The sequence below is a fragment of the Rattus norvegicus genome, chromosome 17 (genome assembly GCF_036323735.1).
Source record: "Rattus norvegicus strain BN/NHsdMcwi chromosome 17, GRCr8, whole genome shotgun sequence".
Classification (NCBI taxonomy): Eukaryota; Metazoa; Chordata; class Mammalia; order Rodentia; family Muridae; genus Rattus; species Rattus norvegicus.
Genome location: NC_086035.1, coordinates 76,837,768 through 76,860,446, shown reverse-complemented (window position 1 = coordinate 76,860,446; position 22,679 = coordinate 76,837,768). Strand labels below are relative to the sequence as shown.

The window sequence follows — 22,679 nt, the reverse complement described above, 5'->3', positions numbered from 1 at the left end:
GTTTTAGATTTTTAGTTTTTCAAGAAACAGTGCCATGCAACATACACTGCTTTGTGTTTGGTTTCCTTCCTTCAGCGTTGTATTCTGTGAGTGGATTTTACTTAATGCTGTGTCCAGCAGTTTCCTTTCATGTCCAGGATTTGTTTTAGTTACTCTGGCTACCTGGAAATTTGTTCATGATTGTAGCTTAAAACAATGGGCAGTGCTTATGTCTGGGTCACTCAATTTCAGGTCGGGCTGTTTGAGGGTTACACCTACTGTTGTAGGAAGGGTTGATTCTGTGTCAGAGTCAATGAGAGGACACTTAGATGTAGCTTACAGTATGGCTCGAGGTTGTTCCCATAAGCTGTGTGGCTGGATCCCAAGAATAGAGAGGTCGGGGGTGGGGGGTGAGCCACAAAGAAGCTATATTGTCCTTGTCACTTGGACTTGGCACTCCTGTGCTATTAATGCCCATCGTATATTAATTACTACTCAAGGCAGTTGTAAGATGCTCTTTGTGAAGAAAGGGGAAATGGCCCTGGGTTTTGACTAGAAGAGACAAGATTCTAAAAATCACACAGGATCATCCTGCAGTAACCAGCATCAGAAAACAGATTGCCTCAATGGTGGCCTAGCCCGTTCTACTTTTAACAAGCGTGTGGATTGCTCTCCGTTGTTTGCTGCTACAGTCCAGCTCCGGTGAACATTCTTACTCGTGTATTTTGTTGGCTATATAAATTTCTTCCTTTTGGCTGCCCTAGAAGTGGAATTGTTTACCTATAGGTAGACACTCAGTTCGCTTTAGTAGTCGATTAGCAAACATTTGTTCAAAGTGTTGGTGCCATTTTATCTCCTTGGTATTTTTAACATCTTAAAACTACCTGTGGTGTATGTTGCCTTATAGGCAGATAGGTGGGGTGGTCTGCATCTATCAAAGGTCTTCCACCCTTGTGGAAATGCAGGTCTTCTCGAATGTGTATGGTGTGTGTGTGTGTGTGTGTGTGTGTGTGTGTGTGTATGGTGTGTGTGTGTGTATGGTGTGTGTGTGTATGGTGTGTGTGTATGGTGTGTGTGTATGGTGTGTGTGTGGTATGTGTATGGTGTGTGTGTGTGTGTGGTATGTGTGTGTGTATGGTGTGTGTGTGGTGTGTGTGTGTGGTGTGTGTGTGTGTATGGTGTGTGTGTGTATGGTGTGTGTGTGTGTGTGTGTATGGTGTGTGTGTGTATGGTGTGTGTATGGTGTGTGTGTGGTATGTGTATGGTGTGTGTGTGATATGTGTGTGTGTATGGTGTGTGTGTGTATGGTATGTGGTGTGTGTATGGTGTGTGTGTGTATGTGTATGTGTGGTGTGTGTGTGTATGGTGTGTGTGTGTATGGTATGTGGTGTGTGTATGGTGTGTGTGTGTATGTGTATGTGTGGTGTGTGTGTGTATGGTGTGTGTGTGTGGTATGTGTATGGTGTGTGTGTGTGGTATGTGTGTGTGTATGGTGTGTGTGTGGTGTGTGTGTGTGGTGTGTGTGTGTATGGTGTGTGTGTGTATGGTGTGTGTGTGTATGGTGTGTGTGTGTGGTGTGTGTGTGTGGTGTGTGTGTATGGTGTGTGTGTGGTGTGTGTGTATGGTGTGTGTGTGTGTGTGTGTGGTGTGTGTGTGTATGGTGTGTGTGTATGGTATGTATGGTGTGTGTGTGTGTGTGTGTGTGTGTGTGTGTGTGCGCACTCGTGAAGGTCCAAGGCTAGTATGGCTCTGCCTTATTCACCGACCCTGTGTCTCAGCTAAAACAGTTTTCTGGACATTTCTGCTGGTCTCAAGCCAGCCTTTGTGCTCCAGTGGTCTCATGCACACCCACCTGGCCTTTACGTGGGTTCTGCTGACTCTGACTTCAGACAAACACAGTCTCTTTCCCTCCGAGCCACCTCCCCAGCCCATGAAGCTTCCATGCTTATACCCAGCTAGAAGCTTAGTTTTTGGAAAATAGAGATTATGGAGAAAGGTGTGATTGTGAAGTACTAGGGCTGTTTTCAAAACAGTATTCTATGGTATGTATTCAATGATTATGTGCATTAGTTACTGAAGAGAGCTTTTAGATTTTTATTTTTATTATTTATTTTAGGAATTTTTTTAAGATATTAACAATGTATGTGATGATAATCATGTTTCGTTGATATCTGAGATCATTCTCCAGACCTGCTTGGGGTTTATTTTCCTGACTGGTAACACAAACCCTTCTTTCCAAGGGTAATACTTTGCCATCGTCGAGGGCTGCCAGAAGAGCGTTGTCTAGACTCAGACTTACTGTTGCGTCTGCTGTCTCACTATGTGAGCCACTTTGACGGTTTCCCCTCCGGTCAACGGGATCTTCCTCAGTCCCCCTTTAATGTGGCATTTGTTTTAGCTCATACCTCAATGACTGCGATAGTTGATTTCTTGATCCTGCTTATGCTAAGGAAACTAGAATCTCAGCTTCTCATTTAATTCGGATTAGTCTTAAAGTCATAAATAACACAAGTTACAAATAGAACTTGAATATTGTGTTTCAACTTCCTTATTTTATGAGCCCAAAAATGTATCAGGACTATTAATGCACACATCAACTTTATATTTAGTTCACCAGGGCACCTTTCACACAGGATCCTGTGATACTCCTGGGTGCTAGTCAGCCTGGAAAATTTAACTGTGACTTCTGCACACGCAGGCCCAGGGAGGCCAAGTGGACCTTGTCGTTGCTTCCTTGTGAGGCCTTTCGTGCAGCTGACCACTATCTTGCTGGCTTCCAGTTTCATACACGGTACCTTCAGATCTCTGTACTCGCATCCTCTGGCTTGTATGAGTCCTGACTCTCAATACAGTGCCTGGAATTCACGGGAGCCCTGGCACCACTTCTGCCAGTTGGCTTCTGTTGGCTTGTTCTGACTTTTCCTCTGTTAGCTTGGGATGCCTGGGATCAAGTTTGTCTTTGGTCCTAAGCTACTCGGGGAGTTTTTATGTATTGTAGAGTTGAATTAATATTTATTGAACGAGCAGATGAGTGTATTTTGGTGTTTAGATTTTAACTGATCAAGCATTCCTTGGATATATGTCTTAACTGCCGAACCCACCACTCTACTCAGTTCATCTCACTCTTTGATCTCATTAGCAGGAAATATTTTGTTCACTTAGTGAGCAACCCCTTTTCAGAGTCAGTGACAGATCACTGTACTCTCCTTGTGCTGGGTAAATATTCGGCTGTGGGAATTTAGTACTGTGTTCTGTGGGTCTGTGTGGCTCTAGAGTACTTTACAGGAAGTGACAGGGGTGAGAAATGTCTCAGTGAATAATGTCTGTAGTATTTACCGGAGTCATTTCTTCATGTAGAGTAGGAAGACACTACCTGGGAATCTGCCCTGGCATATGTAGTAGGACTAATGAGCTGTGACTGAATTAAGAAAGGAAGGTACTGGAATTATTATAATGTAAACGTTGTGAAGGGTTAGTATTGTGTTCACAGCTTTGTAGCTGTGTCTAGCTACTGCCTGGCTCCCCTGGGAGCCAGGGTTTATTGCATGAACAATAAGTGCATATATTATATATATTTTTTAGTTTAAAAACTGTAGTTTTAATTTTTTTTTTTGATTCTTTTATTATGTAGCCCTGGCCTGGAACTTGCTCTTTAGGCCAGAACCCTGGCCTCATATTCATAGAGTTCTTCCTGCCTCTGCCTTTTGAGTGCTGGGTTAAAGGCATATGCCACCACACCAGGTTACATTGTCTGTTTTAAATTTAAAAACTGAAGTCAAACAAGTCTTGGATTGTGAGCCTTTGAGGAAATAAACATGAGGCGGAAAAGCTTGACTTCCGACGTGCTTTCTTGATGGTTCTGTGATGCGGGTGAGTAAAGGCCGCTGCAGCGCCCTTCATTCCCTTCCCTTGCATTGCCGGGGAGTCTTAATGGACACAGGTGATTAGTAATGAAGGATCTAGTCGGTTGTTTATTATTGGGCATTTATGTTTAAATTTTTGCGATGTTATAACTACTGCTGGGGTAGAGGATTTTCTCAAGCATTCCATGGGAGGGGAGAGGGCAATGACTTTTCAACAATAGTAATTCAGGAAAGTGAGCTACTGGGAAAGACTTACGCAGGATTATACAGCTGTGCAGGTGAGTGGTTGGATAGCACGGCTGGTCCAGGTCTTTGGGTGGCCAGATGTGTGTACATGGACAGTGTCTGCTCGGCTCTTCCTCCATGAACCCGATGCTTCAGAATGAACTACCTCCCCACGTGCAGTCAAGCCGCACAGTACCTGCCTTTGTCTCTTACACCTAAGGAATGAGAGTCACTGCGGCCGCTCTGTCCCTTCAGTGCTGATGAGAGATTATAACTACGTGTATTTATGTTACTTGTATTTAAAATTTCTGTACTTTTGGGAAATTTTTAAAAGATACTAGAATACAGTTTAATACAAGATTTGTACAAGAGGTTACGTATGACATAAAGACTCCCTCAGCTTAAGTGACAGGATGTTAACTACCAGTCTCCTCCTGCTTGACTGTCCTATCCCAGCCTCCCGCTGGCTTCAGGAACCTAGGTCATGTTCCTGTGTTCCTCCCTACAGTACATTAGCTACCTGCACATCTCTAACTAATGCATCGCTCACTTTATGTATTCTGTAAGTGGGGCAAGTGAGCTCACGTGTCCTCGACATCAGTGGTCCATGTATAAGTACTTTTACAGCACAGCACACGTGAGTGAGAATAGATCAGTAATTCCGAGATGTACTTTTGGTTGATATGGGTACTTGTGGTTCATTTCATTGATTCATAATGCTCAGTAATAAACAGGTGATGTAACTGATCCTTCTGCAGAGTTTTGTTTTTTGTTTCTTTTGCTATGACAAACAGCATGTTACCAGTTCCCCTTCCCTTTCTCTCTCTTACAGTCAGTCAAAACTGCTAGGAAGTTCTCTCTTCCTTTTTGTGGTATGATGCTGGGATTTGAACCCAGGGCCTTGCGAGTGCCAGGCAGATGCTGAGATTGGACTCTGCCCTCAGCCCCAGGGTGGTTTCTGGTACCTCCCGTCACAAACATGGCAGCACAAACATGGCATGGATCCTCTAGCCACACCTCCCTGCCTGAGTGGCATTTGCCAGCTCTTCCTCTTTGCCGCCTTAAGTCCAGCTTCTACGAGCCTCACTTGTTACATTCGTTTCCCATAGCTAGTACGGGCCTAGGTTTCTGAATGCACTCTTTCTAACTTGAAACTTTAGTTCATTCTTTTTGTTCTTTCAAGAGAGGGTTTCTCTTTATAGCCGGTGCTGTCCTGGAACTCCTTCTATAGATCAGGCTGGCCTCAAACTCAAGAGATTCATCTGCCTCTGGGATTAAAGGCGTGTGCCACGACAGCCTGGTTTAGTTAATTTGTTTTTAAAGTTAGTGTCTTAAGACTTGTTTTGTTTTTACTTATGTGTACGTATGTGGATCTGTGTATGTGCATTTGTGTGGACCTATGAATGCTGGGGCCCACGGAGGCCAGTGGTGTTGGATTCCCTCGGAGCTGGAGTTAAAGGATGTGGTAAACCACTTGGTGTGGGTTCAGGGAATCAAACTTCAGTCCTCTGCAAAGGTGTACCTGCTCTTAACTGCTGAGCCATCCTCCTGGCTCTGTAGTCAGTGTCTGGATTCTCTGGCTTAGTCACCTTTGGCTGTAATATTGCAATTACCACAAAATTTCAATGGCTGACAGCAGACATTTCTAGCTTGTAGATCTTCACCCTTGGCTGTGTTTGACTGAGGTTGGCTGGCTTTGGTCGTAAGCTGTGGGCCATCTTCAGTTAAGTGTCAATTTGGGCCCAGCGGGGTCCTTTGGTATCCATTTCTAATGCTCCTATTCAGCTCAAGAGAATGTAGGCAGACTCTTACAGCCTCCAGTTGGGTGTAGTGGGTTCTGCTCTATTCCAGGAAGACATATTACCCCCGCCCCCCAAAGCCAATGTGTGAAAAGTATGGTAAATGCTGGACTTTGCAGAAATACTACAAAGTACCTAGTATGCAAACTTGTGATTTTAGGATACGTTTCTCTTCTCTAGGGAAAGGTAACTAGGTGAGGAGAGAGGGAGCCTAAACGTTTTATGTTGTGTGCTGGTGCTACTAAGTCACTTGGTTGCTAAAGCAATCCATAGACTGCCTACTTTGACAGTAGACAGGGCGTGGCCTGGGGAGCCCATCTCGTTTTGAAGCAGTGATGAGCATAAAGAACCTTGACCGGCCGACCTTCACTGTGTCATTCAGGAGCAAGCTCCACCGGCCACTGGGAGTCTGACCGTGCTCCGTGAGTGCAAGTGCAAGATGGACTTAGCCTTTCTTATTTGCTTTTTTTCCCTCCTTTTTTTTCTGGGAGGAGGTCACAAGGGTGGGAGGTGGACCCAGGGGACTGGAAGTGAGTATGATCAGGGAGCATTGTGTGAAATCCCCAAATAGTACAAATAGTAGGTGGGGTAAGAGTTGTTGGAGTCTAATGCGTGCTTTGCATGTCTGTAAACTGTAAGCTTACAGTTTGAACTAAGTCTGAACACCCTTACAGTGTCTGTACGTTTTATGATCCTGACTGAAAACATTGTTATTTTTAACTTTGTGTAGGCCCATATGTTTGCCTGTGGGTTTGTGTAACATGAGCGCAGGTGGCTGAGGAGGCCGGACAGAGGGCTCACGGGGCTCTTGGAGTGGAACTTCTGGGCAGCTGTGAGCCACCTGATGTGGGTCATGGACCTGAATTATTCGTTCCTCTGGAAGAACAAGAATCTCTCGAACTCCTGAGCCACTCTTCCAGCCCCTGTCCTAATGTTTTTGAAGATAATATTTTTAGTGCGGAGAAAATTCTTTATGTCTTAAATATCAGAAAAGGCTTTATTTGGCTTCTTATGGTATGGTAGGAAGGAGGCATGACATCCTGTGAGGTACTTTGATATTTCCACTTAGAAAACCCAACATTACATGTGTGTGAACATGCGGCCCCAGGCAAAGGGTAACTGCTCCAAGTGTGAATGCTCGTGGACTCTTGGGGCCTTGGTTTTATCGGTTTTGTGATTTTGTGACATTTCCTGCCTTTTCCTGTTGTCATTCAGCATGCCCCATCTCTTAGTTTCCAAGGAGGGAAATCAAATCCAGTAAACTTAATCCAACACCATCGAGGAGTGTCTTTATGGTGAGAAACTTTGGACACGTATCTGAAGCTAATGTGGGATCATATGCGATTGTAGGTTTGCCACACTGCTCATTTCCGTGGGGTAATTGGGTTATCTGGGAAGGTAATCGCTGGCTAATGCACAGATGAAGAAGAAAACCTGACAGCTGGGGTCAGGTGACAGGTGGCAGAGCCTGATTAGACACCACTGCTAACTGCCGTGCAAGCCCATTGGTGCATACACATGGCTGATGCAATCTCTACATTGTGCATCTTATATGATCTGAGTACAGTGCATGGACACAGCAAAACGAATCTTTAGAAGTGCCTTCCTAACTAACTGTGACTCATACCCCTCCTAGCAAGTGAGGCAGGAACTCACTGCTTTCTGTTTTCTTGAATGATTTAGAAAATAAAGTGTTACTTTCCGTGATCGTGGGACATGGCTTACTGGTTTATGAAGGAGGTTATGCAGGTGTACATCTTTGTATTGAATCGCAGAGCTGTGACATGTCTCAGAGCTGGGAAGGCCTTCATGGGTTCGTGTTACTGTTTAACCACTAGGAGTATGCCTCATCTAAAAACCCAAAAGAGGAAGCTTTATAATGCGAATCTTAGTCAAGGGTCAAGTGTGTTGTAGCATTGATACCCACATAATACAAAGCAAAGCTTATGCTACACTTAGTGGAAAGAACTATGTCTAAAAGTTGCAACTTATTTACCAGATACATTGTTAAAATACTTAGGATGCCTTGAAAGGATGTGTACTCCACATAACTGAATAAGTATGAAAACATTATGTTTGTAATGAGGAAGTGACATCATTACAGAAAGTTTATAGCGGTAACTTTTGTGGTCATTTTTTATATGAATAATTTGTATGCAGTCAAAATAGATTTTGCAGGCATGATTTGTTCATTTGTCCTAGCAGGGCACTCTCTCCTTTTCTTTCTTATCTGGAAATGGGAAGGAATAAGTTCAGTACTGAGGATTCGAGTTTAGAAGCTTTTCTATGACAGTTCTCTTCTACACGCTAAGCACCGGTACGGCAGTCGCCTTCTAAATAGTTTTAATTCTTGAAGCTACTTGTTTCAGAAAGAGGGAACTTCGAATCAGATGGTGATCAGTAGTAATCTTTTATATTTAAAGGAGGATGACTAGGGGTTCTAGAGATAATAGAAAAAACTGAATTAAATTTGTTTTCATTTCCTTTTAGGAAGCCTTAAATACTGACCTTCAGAAAATGTGATTTCTCTCTCTTCTGTTTGCAGAACAGGATATGCATTCCTCTGAGAAGCCCTGGACAGCAGAGTCTGGTTTGGTGCTGGGTCGGGACAGCGCACCGAGACTTTTGCAGTCATGAGTGAGTATCCTGCCTGCTGCCTGGTCAGCAGAAGAAACCTGTTACTTTTCCTTACCGCTGCACGCTCACGTGCTTCTCTTCAGGCAGGGAGACACATTTCGCTGTGCAGTCTATGTTAGAGTTAGGTGTGATGAGGGAGTATTAGCTGACCACTTCTGTCACTTAAGGGCTTCTGTTGGCTTTCAGTTTCCTACTGGGGAAAGATTCTAAAAGTATGAGAGGGAATAGTGTAGCTGACCATAGTTAGGAGAAATCTTATAGTGTGAAATGTCATCATTGAGCAACATGGGTTATTTTATTTATGTAAAACCACAGCAGCCTCTCAGTGTTTTTAGTAGAGCAAGAAAGCAAGGCTATTCTGGACTTAGCAGGTTTGAGAAAAACTTTATCTTCTTAGTTTTAAAGGGATGCATTTGTCTTACTTTCCTCTTCTTTCTGCCCATGAGAATTGGATTTTACTGTGGTCAGTGTTTACTTTTAGAGTAGGAAGAAAGACTTGGGTTTACTCTACATGGGCTCCTAAACGGCTGTTGGAAATTCAGACTTTCTGAGTGTGGAAACTGTAGGATGGTGTGAGCATTTCCTCGTTAGAATGTTAGTCTACACTTTTTTGTATATTATTTATATTGGTTGTGTTTACCTTAATATGAATTAAGGCAGCTTTTCTTATGGTTTTTAGTGAAACGTTTGAGACCTCCTACTAAAGATAATTTCAGGAAGTTACCATTGGGTTTTAAAGTATCTACTGTGTCTTTTTGGGGGGAGCTGGGAGACTTTAAATAAAAAGATCAATTGTTAGACGCATTCCGATCCCGATTTGGAGGAAGCTGTGTGTCCTGTCTCAGTTTCATTCATACAAGGTTATTTCACAGAAACCCCAACTCTGGTGAAGATGCTCATGAGTTCATGAAAATTAGAATGAAGTTGCAAGATTGTTTAACTCCTATTTGTAGTTTTAGAGTTCTATTGGCTTCATTGTTACATGAGTTTCTCTGAGGACAGGTAACTTCTGTTTTCATTTTCTCATCCCAGTGTCTTGCTCATGCAGAAGTCAGATCTTTGTGAGTGTGAAGGTGGAGGTGGACTGGGCCCGTGAGGTGGACAGGTTCTAACAATTCAGTGCTTACTGTTTTGTTTGTTATAGTTGAAAGTTGGTTCTTCTTAAAATGTCCATAAGCTTTTCTCCTTATTGTACTGTTGTTTGTGTGTTTAAATGCCCTAATGTTTCTGAGCGTCTCTTGGGGAGTGCTTTGAAGTCTTATTAGATTATTCAGTACATTTTCCAGTCTGTCTGCAGTGCATTTATGAGTGTTGGTATTGCTGGTACGGTCATCATCTCTGTCTCAGCAGGAACTCTGGTGGACTTTATGTTTCCCTCTGTCCCTGCTGTCTAGCAGATATGCCATTGTCTCCGCCTGCCTTTAGAATGCACAGATCAGAATTGGGTGTGTTAGTGGATCAGAGCCCCAACCCCATGGTGACATTAGAGACATCACGGATTCAGTCTCAAGTCAGCTGGCCTTAGGTCAGCATCTTTCTCTACAGTGTAGCCTTAGCACAGTTGACAGAAGCCTTTCAGTGCTGTACAGTGAGGAAGAGCACCACGCAGCTCCAGGTTGGAGTGGAGAGCCCCATGCTGACTCTGCCTGCATTTATAGCCGCCCCAGCACAGGGCTTCAGCCACCTTCCCTGCCCTGGAGCGGAGCAGCTTCCCTGGAGTCACATGACTTCTGATCCATTCCGATGTTTAACATGCTCTGGCATGGCCATGTCGTCTCTGTGCCGTGTCTCAGTGCATTTGGTAAACTATTTGTTCTGTGTCTGTCTTCTGAGAAGAGGAACCTCAGAGATGAAGACTGTCATGGGCTTCCACTGTTAGCATGAGGCCACATTCCATGCCTCACATCTGAGGTTATTGATAGAGTAGGCCTTTGCTCTCATCCTAGCTCCGAGAGAACGCCTCAGTCATTCCTTTCCCCTGCCCTCACCAGGCAAGTCTGCTGCACCCGTTGCCTGTTCAGGTCATGTGTTCCTTGAGGGCAATCACGATTTTTGACATTTAGGTATTAAATAAATATTACAGGTATGCATGTCTTGGTCTGTGATAGATCTGTGGTGTATTACTATGTTTCCAATGAGATTTGAGGTGTTGTTCTGTGAAGACTGTAGAGGGTGTAGTGGAGAAAGGTGTGAGAAAGGGAGGTTGACTCCACACGGGTGCATGGCGTGGCTGAACGTTCTAGCACAGAGCTAGGGAGGGCCTGGCGAGAGACAGCTCAGGTCGTTCATTGTGGGGCTTATGGTATCAAAGATTCCAGTTATGGGCATGACTTAGGATTTCACTCTGGAGAAATTACTCAGAAAAGCACATGCTTCTACTGTAAATTTAAAAAGTCGGTTATTCGGACAGTGTTTGCTTTGCTAATGTGTTCTTAGAGCTTGGTTCTTTTCAAGCTTTCTTTGAATCAGACTGGGTTATATTTTCTGTTCTTGACAGTTTGATGATATTATATAGAAAAAGAAGTTGTCGCTGATCAGACCCCCATTTTTCAGGTAGCCTGAGGAGTGTTACAGTGGGTTTCTATGAGTTCTTAATCACAGAAAGTGGGAATTGAATGTATCAGGAATTCATGTTTTGAAAAAAAAATCCACATGGAAATGTAGTTGAGGTTAAAAGGTACTACAGGGAGAAGTATCAGATGTAGATAGGCTTTCCTACAGTGGAAAGTATCAGATCTAGATAGGCTTTCTAACGTAGACTTGGTGAGAATATGATTTCGGATTATTACTGATTGTTTCTTCAGCACGGATATGATATCAGAAGAAGGATTGGATACTTAGATAAGTGACTAGGTTTACTTTTCTGGTCTCTCAGCTGTTTTTGTGTCAGGAAACATACAGAGCAGAGTAATTTTTGCACAGCACATGAGAGAGATAGATGTGGGGTGGAGACAACCTTAGCACACATCATGTGTCGTCAGCGGGGCAATCCCACCTGCTCCCCAGCAGCCCCACCCCTCTGGACCTGAGGGTTTGCTCATGCTGTGTTTTTCAGTGTTTTTTTGTCATTCTTGCCGGCATGTATTTTAGGAAATCCTGAGCTGAGGACTTGGGATGATATTGTGACAGTTGTGAATGTCATTGTGGATTGTTAACTTGATTACAGCTAACAGAAAGGCTTTGATTTTAGCACTTAAATCGTTTTCTGTTTTTGTATCTGCATAGTTTGCATTTATTCAGTTTGTTGACTTCATCATGTAAAACCACAGATGAAATAAGACAGTGGGTGTCTTGGGTGGTTGATGGATATTATAGCAAGGAAAAGTCCCCGAACATGCCAGCAACAGTATTTACCGATTATCTTGATGTGTATGTTTAAAACACAAAGCACGATAAAAGCAATTAAGTTATACTTAATTTTTCTTCTCAAAGCTTCATGTTGAAACCCCATTTTCTCTCTTTTTAAATTTAATTTCTACCATATTCTTTCTTTATCAGGGAAGGTGTACTTGGAAGTTAGTGCTGTTTGTAAGTTGTTGGGATGTCTGCTCTCTTCTCTGGCTGGGTCAGTCGGGGTACTTATTGTACGTTGGCATGTCTGACCTTGCCCTTTAGCCTCGGTAATGGGATGAGTTGTTGTTTTTTGGTTTTTGTTTTTAAATTGGTCACTTTTGCATAGGAAATATCTCTCATTTAAGCCAAGGAAAAGAAATGGGTTGACATTTGATGTAGGGTTTTGATGGTTTCCTAGTGGAGTGGGAACGGTCCGCTTTGATGTGTGTTCTAGTAGATAATGATATAAATCCAGTAGATCGTCGAGTTCCTCAGTGACAGCCTAGGGGTTCTGCTAGTCTCAGTCATTGGAAGGATTGGTAGTGATAGATACTTCTCCTAAACATTGTTTAACAGTTCTGTATGGAACATTAGTCTACCTAGAAATAGGAAGACGTCATACCTTGGAAGTAGGCTGAAAGGTGAAAGAAAATCTCAGTCGAGTTGTCCTTTAAATATTGGTGTTTCTGCTTCTCAGGAAGAGCACACTGTTAGCTCCTTAGTTACCTGCCCTTAGATCCCAACCACTCAGCGTGGAATGCATTTGGGTTTTAGCTCATTTATCCTCTTGCTATAGGAAGTGAATAGCTCTTAATATGACACTGTCGTGGACTAAATAGAGCCGAATGCAGATTTATACAGTATATTCAGCTATGATTTTTTTTATATTTTTAAATTTTAGGAGATAGCTTAATTTTTTGTTTCTACTTTTGACACTTTTACCAAACTTAAAAAAATTATAAAAATAATGTCCCAAATTCCCATAGACTTTGGACTCAGATTTATCAATTGTTGATATTCTTCCCTCCCCTCTCTTCTGCCCCTCTCTGTCCTTCTTCTCCTCCTCCTTTCTTCTCTCCTTATACTTCTATAGAAAGACATTTATGTACAATTAAAACATTTTTGGTGGAATTCTGGTTTCCTTTGATGGAAAGTCATTTAGAGTTTCAGCGTAAACAAATGGTTAAAGTAGCAATAGCCTTTCCAGCTTCTAAAATTAAGTATACTGGTTAAAATTGCAAACCATTTACACGTTATTTCTCCAAAGCTAAATTATTTACCAGTTTTTGTAAGCCTGCCATTAATAATAACATTTTAGACATATACTATATTGCAAAATATATACACAATTGATGTATAAATCAACCTCAGTAAGTTTTTTTGTAGTAACAGATTATGGACTTCTTTCAAGACAGTTAATTCTTTTATATTGTTTCTTTATTGAGATTTTTATAGTGCATAGTACATGTTTTGGTCAGACCACTCTCCCCCTTCCCTCAGCTCTGTCCTACCACTTCTGTCCCACAGAGCCCACTGTATGCTGCCTGTGTGTGCATGGGCACAGGGCCATCTGCTGGAGCATGAACCCCTCCTCTGTTCATGCTGGGAAGTTTTGGCTGGCCTGATCTTGTGCAGGTCTTGTGCATGTAATCGCAGCAGCTGTGAATTGGTGCGTGCAGTGGCCCTGTGGTGAATTCATGCGTTCAGTGGCCCTGTGGAAGACGGTTCATTCTTAAGGAGAAGCGTACATTCCATTGAGCATACAGTTTCATGGTGGCAGTCCTCCTCAGGTCCCTAGAGCTCCAGAGGCTTGGGATGGAACACTTTGCTGTTGACCAGCCTTGTTGGGTCGGGCTCATGGCTTGCTATCTTTAATTGCTGGCCCACTGCTACCTGCTTCCCCACCAGCCTTCACCTGGATTTCTTTGGAAGTGTGTGGCTTACACTGGCTCATTAGGGAGCCTTGCACCTCAGAAAGTTCTGATTAGGCGGTGAGGTTTTTACTCAGTTATGTCTTAGAGGACTCCGCCTGTACTGTGTAAGTATACCGTACTGAGCACACCTTGCTGTACTGTGTAAGGAAACACGTGTCAGGGCTTGGGGACCTGCGTGTGGCTCCACACCTACGTCTGAGCCGCTTTCAGACGTCCCATTGTTCAGGATGCAGCTGCATGTTCTCTGCTCCGTTTTATTGGTCCTCTTGGCATGAATATTTCAAATTAATACTCTATTTTATCTTTTATGATTTTATAAAAGTTTGATCTTTGTGCTTTTTTTTTGTGGAGTCTGATTCAAAATGATGTAATGTTTAGAAAAAAATCCACATCTTTTTTATTAATGTCTCTAAAACTGGATTTCTATCTGAAACTATTCTCATTTATCAAGAGACAGTGGACGCATGGCTGAGGAAGTGGTGTCTGCTGTGTTGTCTGTAGTGAGCTTTTATTTACGCACAGCTGGACAGCTGTGCTATCACTGCTTCACTTCAGACCAGGAGACACTCCTGTTAGAGGGATGCGCCATCAGTGTGCATGGGGACGACCTCATTCTGCAGGACTGTGAGGCTCACTTCCTGCCCTGCCCATCTCCTCCAGACTGATAGGAAACGGTGTTTTAACGGTGTTTTGGTGCTACTTGTTTTTCCTCTTTGGAGAGTGATGTTTCTGTGAAGGAAGCTCTGTAGCCTGTGTGTGAGCCCGAGGTTACGGCAGGCCAGAGACCGTGAACAGCTCTGCTAGCTCCTATTCCAGACTCTGCTCCCAGTTCACGCACTGAGCTACAAATTAGTGGGTTTTGTTTTTTGAGTACCTGTCTGTCTGCCTCTTGTATACGTACGTGTGCACGCTGTGTCAAGTGTAAGGTCAGAGGACAGCTTGTAGGAGTCATCGTTCTCCTTCTACCATATCGGTCCAGGGGACGGAGCACAGAGCTTCAGGCTTGGCAGTAGGTCTACCCACTGAGCCATACTGCTGGTCTAGGTCTGTTTGTGCATTTGTTTTTAAATGGAAATGTGATGTCCTTGTATTATGACTGCTGCTCAGAAATTAGGAAGTCACTCGAAAACAAAAGCCTCTACTGCAGTGGCTCTCAACCTTTGGGTCACGACCCCTTTGCTGGTTGAACATCCCTTTCTCTAGGATCACATATCAGATATCCTGCATACCAGATAGTTACATTATGATTCATAACAGTAGTAAAATGGCAGTGCAATGAAAGCAATTGTATGATTGGGGTCAGCACAGCATGAGGGACTGCTGGGCGGGTGGCAGCATTAGGAAGTTTGAGAACAGTTCTTTTACCTTTCATTGGTGACTCTGCAAGTCGCACCAGGCTACTTCCTTCTCACAGGAAGAAAGCAAGCACTTAGGTACTAAATGTTAAGAAAGCATAAAAGACGACGGTCACATACTTAACACTAAGATTTATATCAAATTACAGGACATTTGGAGTCATGATGTCTTTAACTATAGTGGTGCTTCAGATTATAGAAGATTGGAACAGGAATGGCGTGATGCTGTGTGTGAGGACCCTGAGTGGCATTCTTTGTGTTAGCTTTGTGTTGTCTCTCTGTGTGCGAGAAGTCTTACGGGCATTTCTCTGGAGGGATCCCCTATCTCAGGGCCCTGTGTCAGGAAGAGGAAGGAACTGCGTGGTGATCTCTAGATTCCCTTCTCATCGAGCTCTTCAAAAGCAACATTTATCATTTCTTCAACCGATTGACTAGGATTCAGATTTCTTGCATAAGGAGATAATTTATTCTCCTTTACTGTCTATTACAAAGATAAGAAAAATGTAACAATCTTTCTAGAACATGAGGTGACTTTGTAAAGAGACAATATTTGGCTTTTACTTAGATTCCTTTTAGTAGAATTGGTATTTTGAATTATGTTGACTGTAATGTCAGTTGTATAAAACAGTTATAAAGATTTATCTATAAATTAAGATTACATCACTGAAGATTAGCCTTATGACTGCTGTCTCATTATCCCTTTGATTTTTTTCCTTGGATGAAAATAGAGTAAACATGCATGAAGACTCTGTTCTAAGTAAGATTTAGAGAGTTATTTTAATAGGAAGTGTCAGGTACTTAGTTACGTACAGGTACAACTAGTAAAAGTTTAATAACTCATGCAAGGTAGTGTAAGACCTAGAAAATGCATTTGGCTATTATAAAAATAAGCAATTCAAATGTATAAAGGTGATAACCTTGAGGCACATTATACTGTAACTAACACTTTCCAGAATTATCGTGATGTTTGACTTTTTAACATAACTCTTAAGGAAGAGAATTAAATTCAAGACTTTTGTTTAAGTGTACACAGGAGGCTCTCCATTATATTGTTGCTGCGTTGATCCTCAGATAGAGCTGAGGCTAAGGAACATAAACTTGGCCTTTTAGAGCACAGAACTAGGAGGGAAGATGGATATTGCACTAGAAGTCTGTGATTGTTAATAGAAAGAAGGAAACACATCTGTGGGAGCAAGGGCCTGTGCTCAGGGAGGCCGGTCACTGAGCTGCAGAATTCCTGAAAACTGGAAGAGAGCAGTGTGAAGAACTGATACTGAGAGACAGTGTAAGGCTTGGAAATAGGACATCCTATTCTGTAGAAGGAGGTGCTTTAGAAGAGATGGTTTGCAAATTTCCTGTAAGGAGAAGCCCCACTGTGTCTCATCTTTTTGTTCATTAGAGAGAGCCTTCCTACATAGCTGGGCAGTCTGGAACTTACTGTGGAGTCCAGCCTAACCTCTAAGCTGTTGAGGTCTTCCTGCCGCTGCCTGCCGCCTCCTGGGATTAGTGTGGACCGCCATGCTCTCAGTCCACTCACACTAATTACTTTAGTTTTATATTTAAGATATATTTTATAATTTGCATGTGTGCACATGTGTGCGTGTGTGTGTGTGTGCACGCGTGCGTGCGTGCACGCGTGTGCACACGCGCATGGCTCCCCATGGAAGTCAGAAGAGGGTGCCATCCTCTGGAACTCCTGTGGAATTGGAGTTAGAGGCAGTATGACCTGCCCAGGATAGATAGGTATTGGAAACTGAGCTCTGGTTCTCTGGAAGAGCAGCGTCTTAATCAGTGTTCTGTTGCTGCGAACGAAGAGACACCATGACCCCAGCAACTCTTGTAAAGGAAAACATTTAACTGGGGCAGGCTTACATTTTCAGAGGTTTAGTCCATTGGTATTATAGCAGGGCCATGGCATCTCACCGGCAGACATGGTCCCAAGGGAACACACCGTTCTACGTCGGGGTCTATCATAAGAGAGAAATCCTGAGTTTGGAATGGGCTTTTTGAAATCCCAAAGTCCATCTCCAGTGACACACTTCCTCCAACAAGGCCACACCCCCTAATCCTTTCAAACAGTGCCACTCCCTGGTGACTAAGTAGTCAAACCTTTGAGCTTATGGAGGCGGCCATTCTCAGTCAGGACACCACAAGCAGCAAGCGTTCTTACCTCTGAACCACATCTCTAGTCCCCATTCTTCTTTTAAAAAAAACTCATCAAAAGTAATACATTCTATCTTCTTCAACTTAATTCAGCATCATTTAAAAGACTATGACAATAGTGCTAAAATAAATTTTGAGACTCGGGGGAAATGTCACCTGAGAGTTTTCAGCATGCTGTCTTTTGCCTTCTGAAAAAAATCTTTTCCCTCTGAAGTGATTATTGAAAAATCGTGACTTTTAAACCTTGGATGTGACCTTTTGCACTTTTAAGATTGATTGTGGAACATGCTCTGTGTGTTTGTAGACATGTTATTTTATGGACGTGGCCATTTTGTGTGGTCAGAGGAGAGGTAATGTGTACTATATAGAAAAGGGGGAGTTGGTTGACAGAGGTTTCTGGAAGGAAGGAAGCCTGGAGGACATAGAAGAGGCTCTACGTAATGTGGTACCTGTACAGGACACCAAGGGTTATCTCTGTTCTCTGTTTTAATAATGTGCTAGGGAAACTGTAGATATCATATTAGGGCATGACAGAGATATCTGTGTTACCGTCTATATACATGCACCTTCATGGTGTTTATGGAAGCAGTGTGCTTTATACATGTGTGCATGCGAACTTTTGGTCTAAACTAGGATATTGTTTATTCTAAGGCTGTAAACACAAACCTAAATGCTTTTTGAAAGAAATACGTTTTTGTGGTAATCAACTACAAGAAAAAAAAACCCCCGCAAAACAATTACAACAACAACAACAACAGTGAGCCAGTGAGGATTGGCTGATGCCCTTGATTGACTCTTCAGTGGGCTCACTGTCGGCCAGTGTGAATTAAAACACTGCTGGAACATGCAGTGTTATAGATTTTAGGTGCAGAAAAAGATGTAGCCCATAAGTTTTATTTTTTATAATTACCATGTTGAATTTCATATGCCAAGTTTCTGGAGATTGATTTTTGAAATTCTAGGGCAGAGTGACATGTTTTTCCTCTATCATTCAGTGGAATGATAAAGAAGCAAAGCCTGCAAACTAATTTGCTGGCCCAGAATAAGTTATTACTTAGAGATGGGTTTATGATTTGATTTTCAGTAGTCTTTCCCCATTTGTGGTCCATTTGTCTTCTTGAGTATTTACAGATTGTTTTTGTCACAAGAAATGTGGCCTCACATTCTTTTCCTTGGGAGAAAAGTGACATTAGCTTAATTCTAAAGTGCTTTTCCAGGAAAGTAAAAATACCATCTTGAAAATGGGATAAAGAAACAACTATTTGAGCAGTTGCCAAGAGTAGAAGATGCTGGGTTGTTATTCCTGAGACGTAGAGAGTTTATATGTGGAGCTCAGTGCCAGCCCTGCTCTGTGAGTGTGGCATAAAGGTGATGTGCTGATGACGTGTGGACAGGGCGTGTGGGACACTAGCGATGAGTTCCTGGACCAGTCAGGAAGTTGATAAATAATGTATATTTCCATATGGCAGACATGAGACGGTATTTGATTTTGATTCTTTTTTTATTCTTATTTTTCTGCACTGGAACTTGATGTTATTTTTACAATAAGAAGAATCTCTGAAAGGCAGATATTGACAAAAAGAAGAGTAAAAGGACCTCTGATGCTAGTTTATAAGTCCGTAAGGCTCTGTGCCGTTGGTTTGAATTATGGACAGCATTGTCTGCTGTGCATGCGGGATTATGGTTTCTCTTTAGTACTCCACTGATTTCTTGGACTTCTTCAGATTTAGGTCAGACAAGATGCCCCGGTGAAAACTTATGATTTTATTTTACCAAAAGAATGAGAGGAGTAATTTATGAGAGACCAGATCCAGTGTTTTGTTTTGTTTTTCTTTTGATGAGTGAGAAGCGTTAGGGAAAGATTTCTTTCCTTTGTCCAGCTGTTTCCTTCTATCACTCACTATTAATATCAGTCTGATATTGACCCCTTCATCTGAAATGTTTTTGCCCAATAGTTTGATCTGAACAAAGTAGGTGGATGGTGTCAAGCTGTGTGGCTGGGCAGAGGAGAGAGTGCTTTTGTCTCCTGTCATCGCACCTCTCTCTTCCTGCTGTCTCCTTCCTGGGATTTGGATATGGTGAGAAGAAGGAAGTCAACACTTTGAGGATTACCAGAAAGTTGTTGGTTTGGGGATGATAATACAAGTACTAATGTAGGAAGCAGAGTCAGAATTTCTGGGTAACAGGTAAGAGCTGCTCTGTTGCAGAGACCAGCAGCTCACAGCTTCTGCAGGTGGTCAGGGCAAGGCAACTGTGTTTTTCTGTCTTCTAAGCACCACTGGATTTTTTTAGCATACAGAGACAATTATCATAGCTGCGGCTACCAGCTGTTTCCTCCCCTGGCCCTATCATGTCTCCTCCCAGGTGTACTTCCCTTATGTGCATGTGTGTGAGGTCATACACAGAAACATGACTATTGGCCATGTCTTCAAAAGGGAATGCTCTCCCTAGGCTCCCAGCAGCTCTTAGCAGCCATTAGCTTTTCAGTAAGCTTGAAGCCTAGAGACCATCTACCCATCTGTACTAGGGTTTTGGTAGGCTTGACCTTGTATAGGGCTTGTGCAGATGAGTCATAGCTGCTGTGAGCTTTTGAGTGAGGTAGCCATGGCAGGCCCAGACACAGCGCTCTGCCGTGCTCCTCCCTGCCCTCCCTCTTAGACTCTTTCTGCTTCCCTTCCTGTGAGGGCCCTGGGCCATGGTTGGGAGTGTAACACATGCCCCGTTTAGGACTGATTCTCCTTCAGCACGTTACCAGCTATGTCTCTCCCCGGCAGCTGCCAGTTGCAGAAAGAAACTTCTCTGGCCAAAGTTCAATGGAGCCTACGTCCAGGGATATAAACAGGTATCTAGGAGGCAATTTGACAGCTTGACCACTTAGCAAAATAACAACAGTGACTTTATCCAGGGCTCTGTGGCCTCTCAGCTGTGAGCTTTCGACCAGGGTTACAGTATCAGGCATGAAGCTGATTGTTGTGGATCAGGCCTCAAGTCATACACACACACACACACACACACACACACACACACACACATACATACATACACACATACATACATACATACATACACACACACATACATACATACATACACACACATACATACATACACACACACACACACACACACACACACACACATATACATACATAAACAGATAAACCAGTCAATCAATCAAGCAGTTGCAGCAGTGGGCACATCTTGCCTGGGAGGTGAGGGTTGAGCATGTAGAGCCTAGTGCTGGGTAAGACCCCTTGCATGCATAGTTCTTACCCATGCATGCATAGTTCTTAATAAGATGATGAACTTTTTAAATACAAGGGTGTTTCCCTGCTTGAAAAGTAATAACAGTAGATTACATTTACTGAACAGTATAGCACAAAGAAGAATGTAAGCATTTCTCTGTGATGCTGTTATTTACAGCAGTGGGTCCCAACCTTTGTAGAGCTGTGACCCTCTACAGTTCCTCATTGTCTTAGTGTGGGTTTTAGTGCTGTGAAGAGACACTGTGACCATGGCAAAGCTTATAAAGGAAAGAGTTTAGATGGGGCTGACTTACTATCCATTATCATCACGGTGGGAAACACGGTGGCATGCAGTCAGACCTGGTGCTTGAGAGGTAACTGAGAAGTCTACATCGGAATCTGCAAGCAGCAGGAAGAGACAGCCACTAGGTCTGTCTTAAGCTTCTCCCACTTCCTCCAACAAAATCGTACTTACTCAAGGCCACATCTCTGAATCGTGCTTCTACCTATGAGCCTATGGGGGCCATTTTCCTTCAACCATTACATTCATGGTGTGGTGACTCCCAACCATAAAATTATTTTTGTTGTTACTTCAGAACCCATTTTGCTATGTTATAAGTCATAGTGTAAAAATCTGGGTTTTCTGGTGGTCTTGGGTGACCCTCAAAGGGTTGAGACCAACAGATTGACAAACACTCATTTAGAGGAAAAATTACTGGTATCATTTTTGATATTTTTCTTTTTGTGCCCACTCCGTGTGTGTGTGTGTATATGAGTGTGTGTGTGTGTGTGTATGTGTGAGTGTGTATGTGTGAGTGAGTATGTGTGTATGTGTGTCTATGTGTGTGAGTGTGTGTATGTGTGTGTATGTCTGTGAGTGTGTGTATATGTGTGTGTATGTGTGAGTGTGCATGTGTGAGTGTGTTTATGTGTGTGGGTGTGTGTTGGAATTCTTATATATCGTACCTTTTATGCTTATTTATCCTTGTATAGTTAGCATTTCCCATGACATTTTTCTAGACCAGAGATCATTTGAAGGAGAGCTTTTCAAATACTCTTGGTAGTGTGTTGTGGTGACAATTTTCATTTCAAATCAAAACTAAGCCAGTGGGGTGGGATAATGCAGCTGATATTTATGAAAAAATGATTTCTGTATTCTTTTCATCATGTTTTCTAAACATCATTTTTATTGAGAGGAATATATATATATGTATATATATGTATATATATATATATCTTCATTGCTGTGGAAGGAAGAATATTGGAAGTGAGCAAACTTTTCAGATTGGGCATGCTAATTGGGTAAAGTATCTGCTTAATAATTTCTTGGCCTTGGGTTTGATCTCTGAGAGGGAGAAAGGGAAAGTTGGTTACTGTTCACCTTCTTTCCAGAAGAGGTGTGAGGTATTCAGTGCCTAGTACCTGTTCAGTATTGCCCCAGGAAAGAAGGTGTTGGGTAGAGGGAGTGGAGTTGGTTTGTTTGTTTCTATCCAGGCTTCGAAGGGTTTTACTTAAAAGGCCACATTTGGTTTAAGGTGCTTTGACCTTTCTGAATGTATCAGCCTTCAATTCATGCCCACTTCCTACTGACCTTCTAGCTGGGGACCCGACCTAGGGCCTTGTGCTCGGAAGTCTATCGAGATCTGTCTGCAACCCCAGGACTTTAATGCACCAATGCAAGTGCGTGCACTAAAGCTAGCAAGCAGTCTGGGTGCTTGCCTTGTGCTTTCCTTTCTTTACAACCTTTCCTGCTGTCATAGGTTTGCAGTGCTGTTTTCTCAGAGCTGAGACCAGATGGTGGCGGTGTCATGAGTGGATGTATACGCACATGCTGAGGTTCTCACAGAAGAGCTGAGAGCTTTGCTCTGGATCCCAAAGCTGTAGTTTTACAGAGGAGCCATGGGGGCAGAGGAAGCCAGATTTTATTTACTTATTTAACCTTGTGGATTCATTGTGCACCTCAGTTGAAGAATGGGAAAACAAGTAAGTCGTCAACTGTCTATCTGAAGGCAAAGGAATGGCCTCTGATTCCTGCCACCATGATCCATTATTTATGTTAAAATATCAACGTAGTGCATAGGAAGGAGAGATAAACATGAAAGCTGGTGATGTAGCACGAGGGAATGGATAACTGGCGTGGCACCAC

General features: G+C 42.8%; 1 protein-coding gene across 2 annotated transcripts in view; it reads left to right on the top strand.

The window, feature by feature from the left end:
* Usp6nl (USP6 N-terminal like) overlaps window positions 1-22,679 on the top strand; it is a 128,084-nt gene that overhangs the window by 5,507 nt on the left and 99,898 nt on the right. For both annotated transcript variants that reach the window (XM_006254233.4, NM_001106120.1), the window contains exon 2: window positions 8,412-8,503. In XM_006254233.4, coding sequence (XP_006254295.1) covers window positions 8,500-8,503 — 4 coding nt within the window. In that variant the 5' untranslated portion in view covers window positions 8,412-8,499. The remainder of the gene's footprint in view (window positions 1-8,411; window positions 8,504-22,679) is intronic.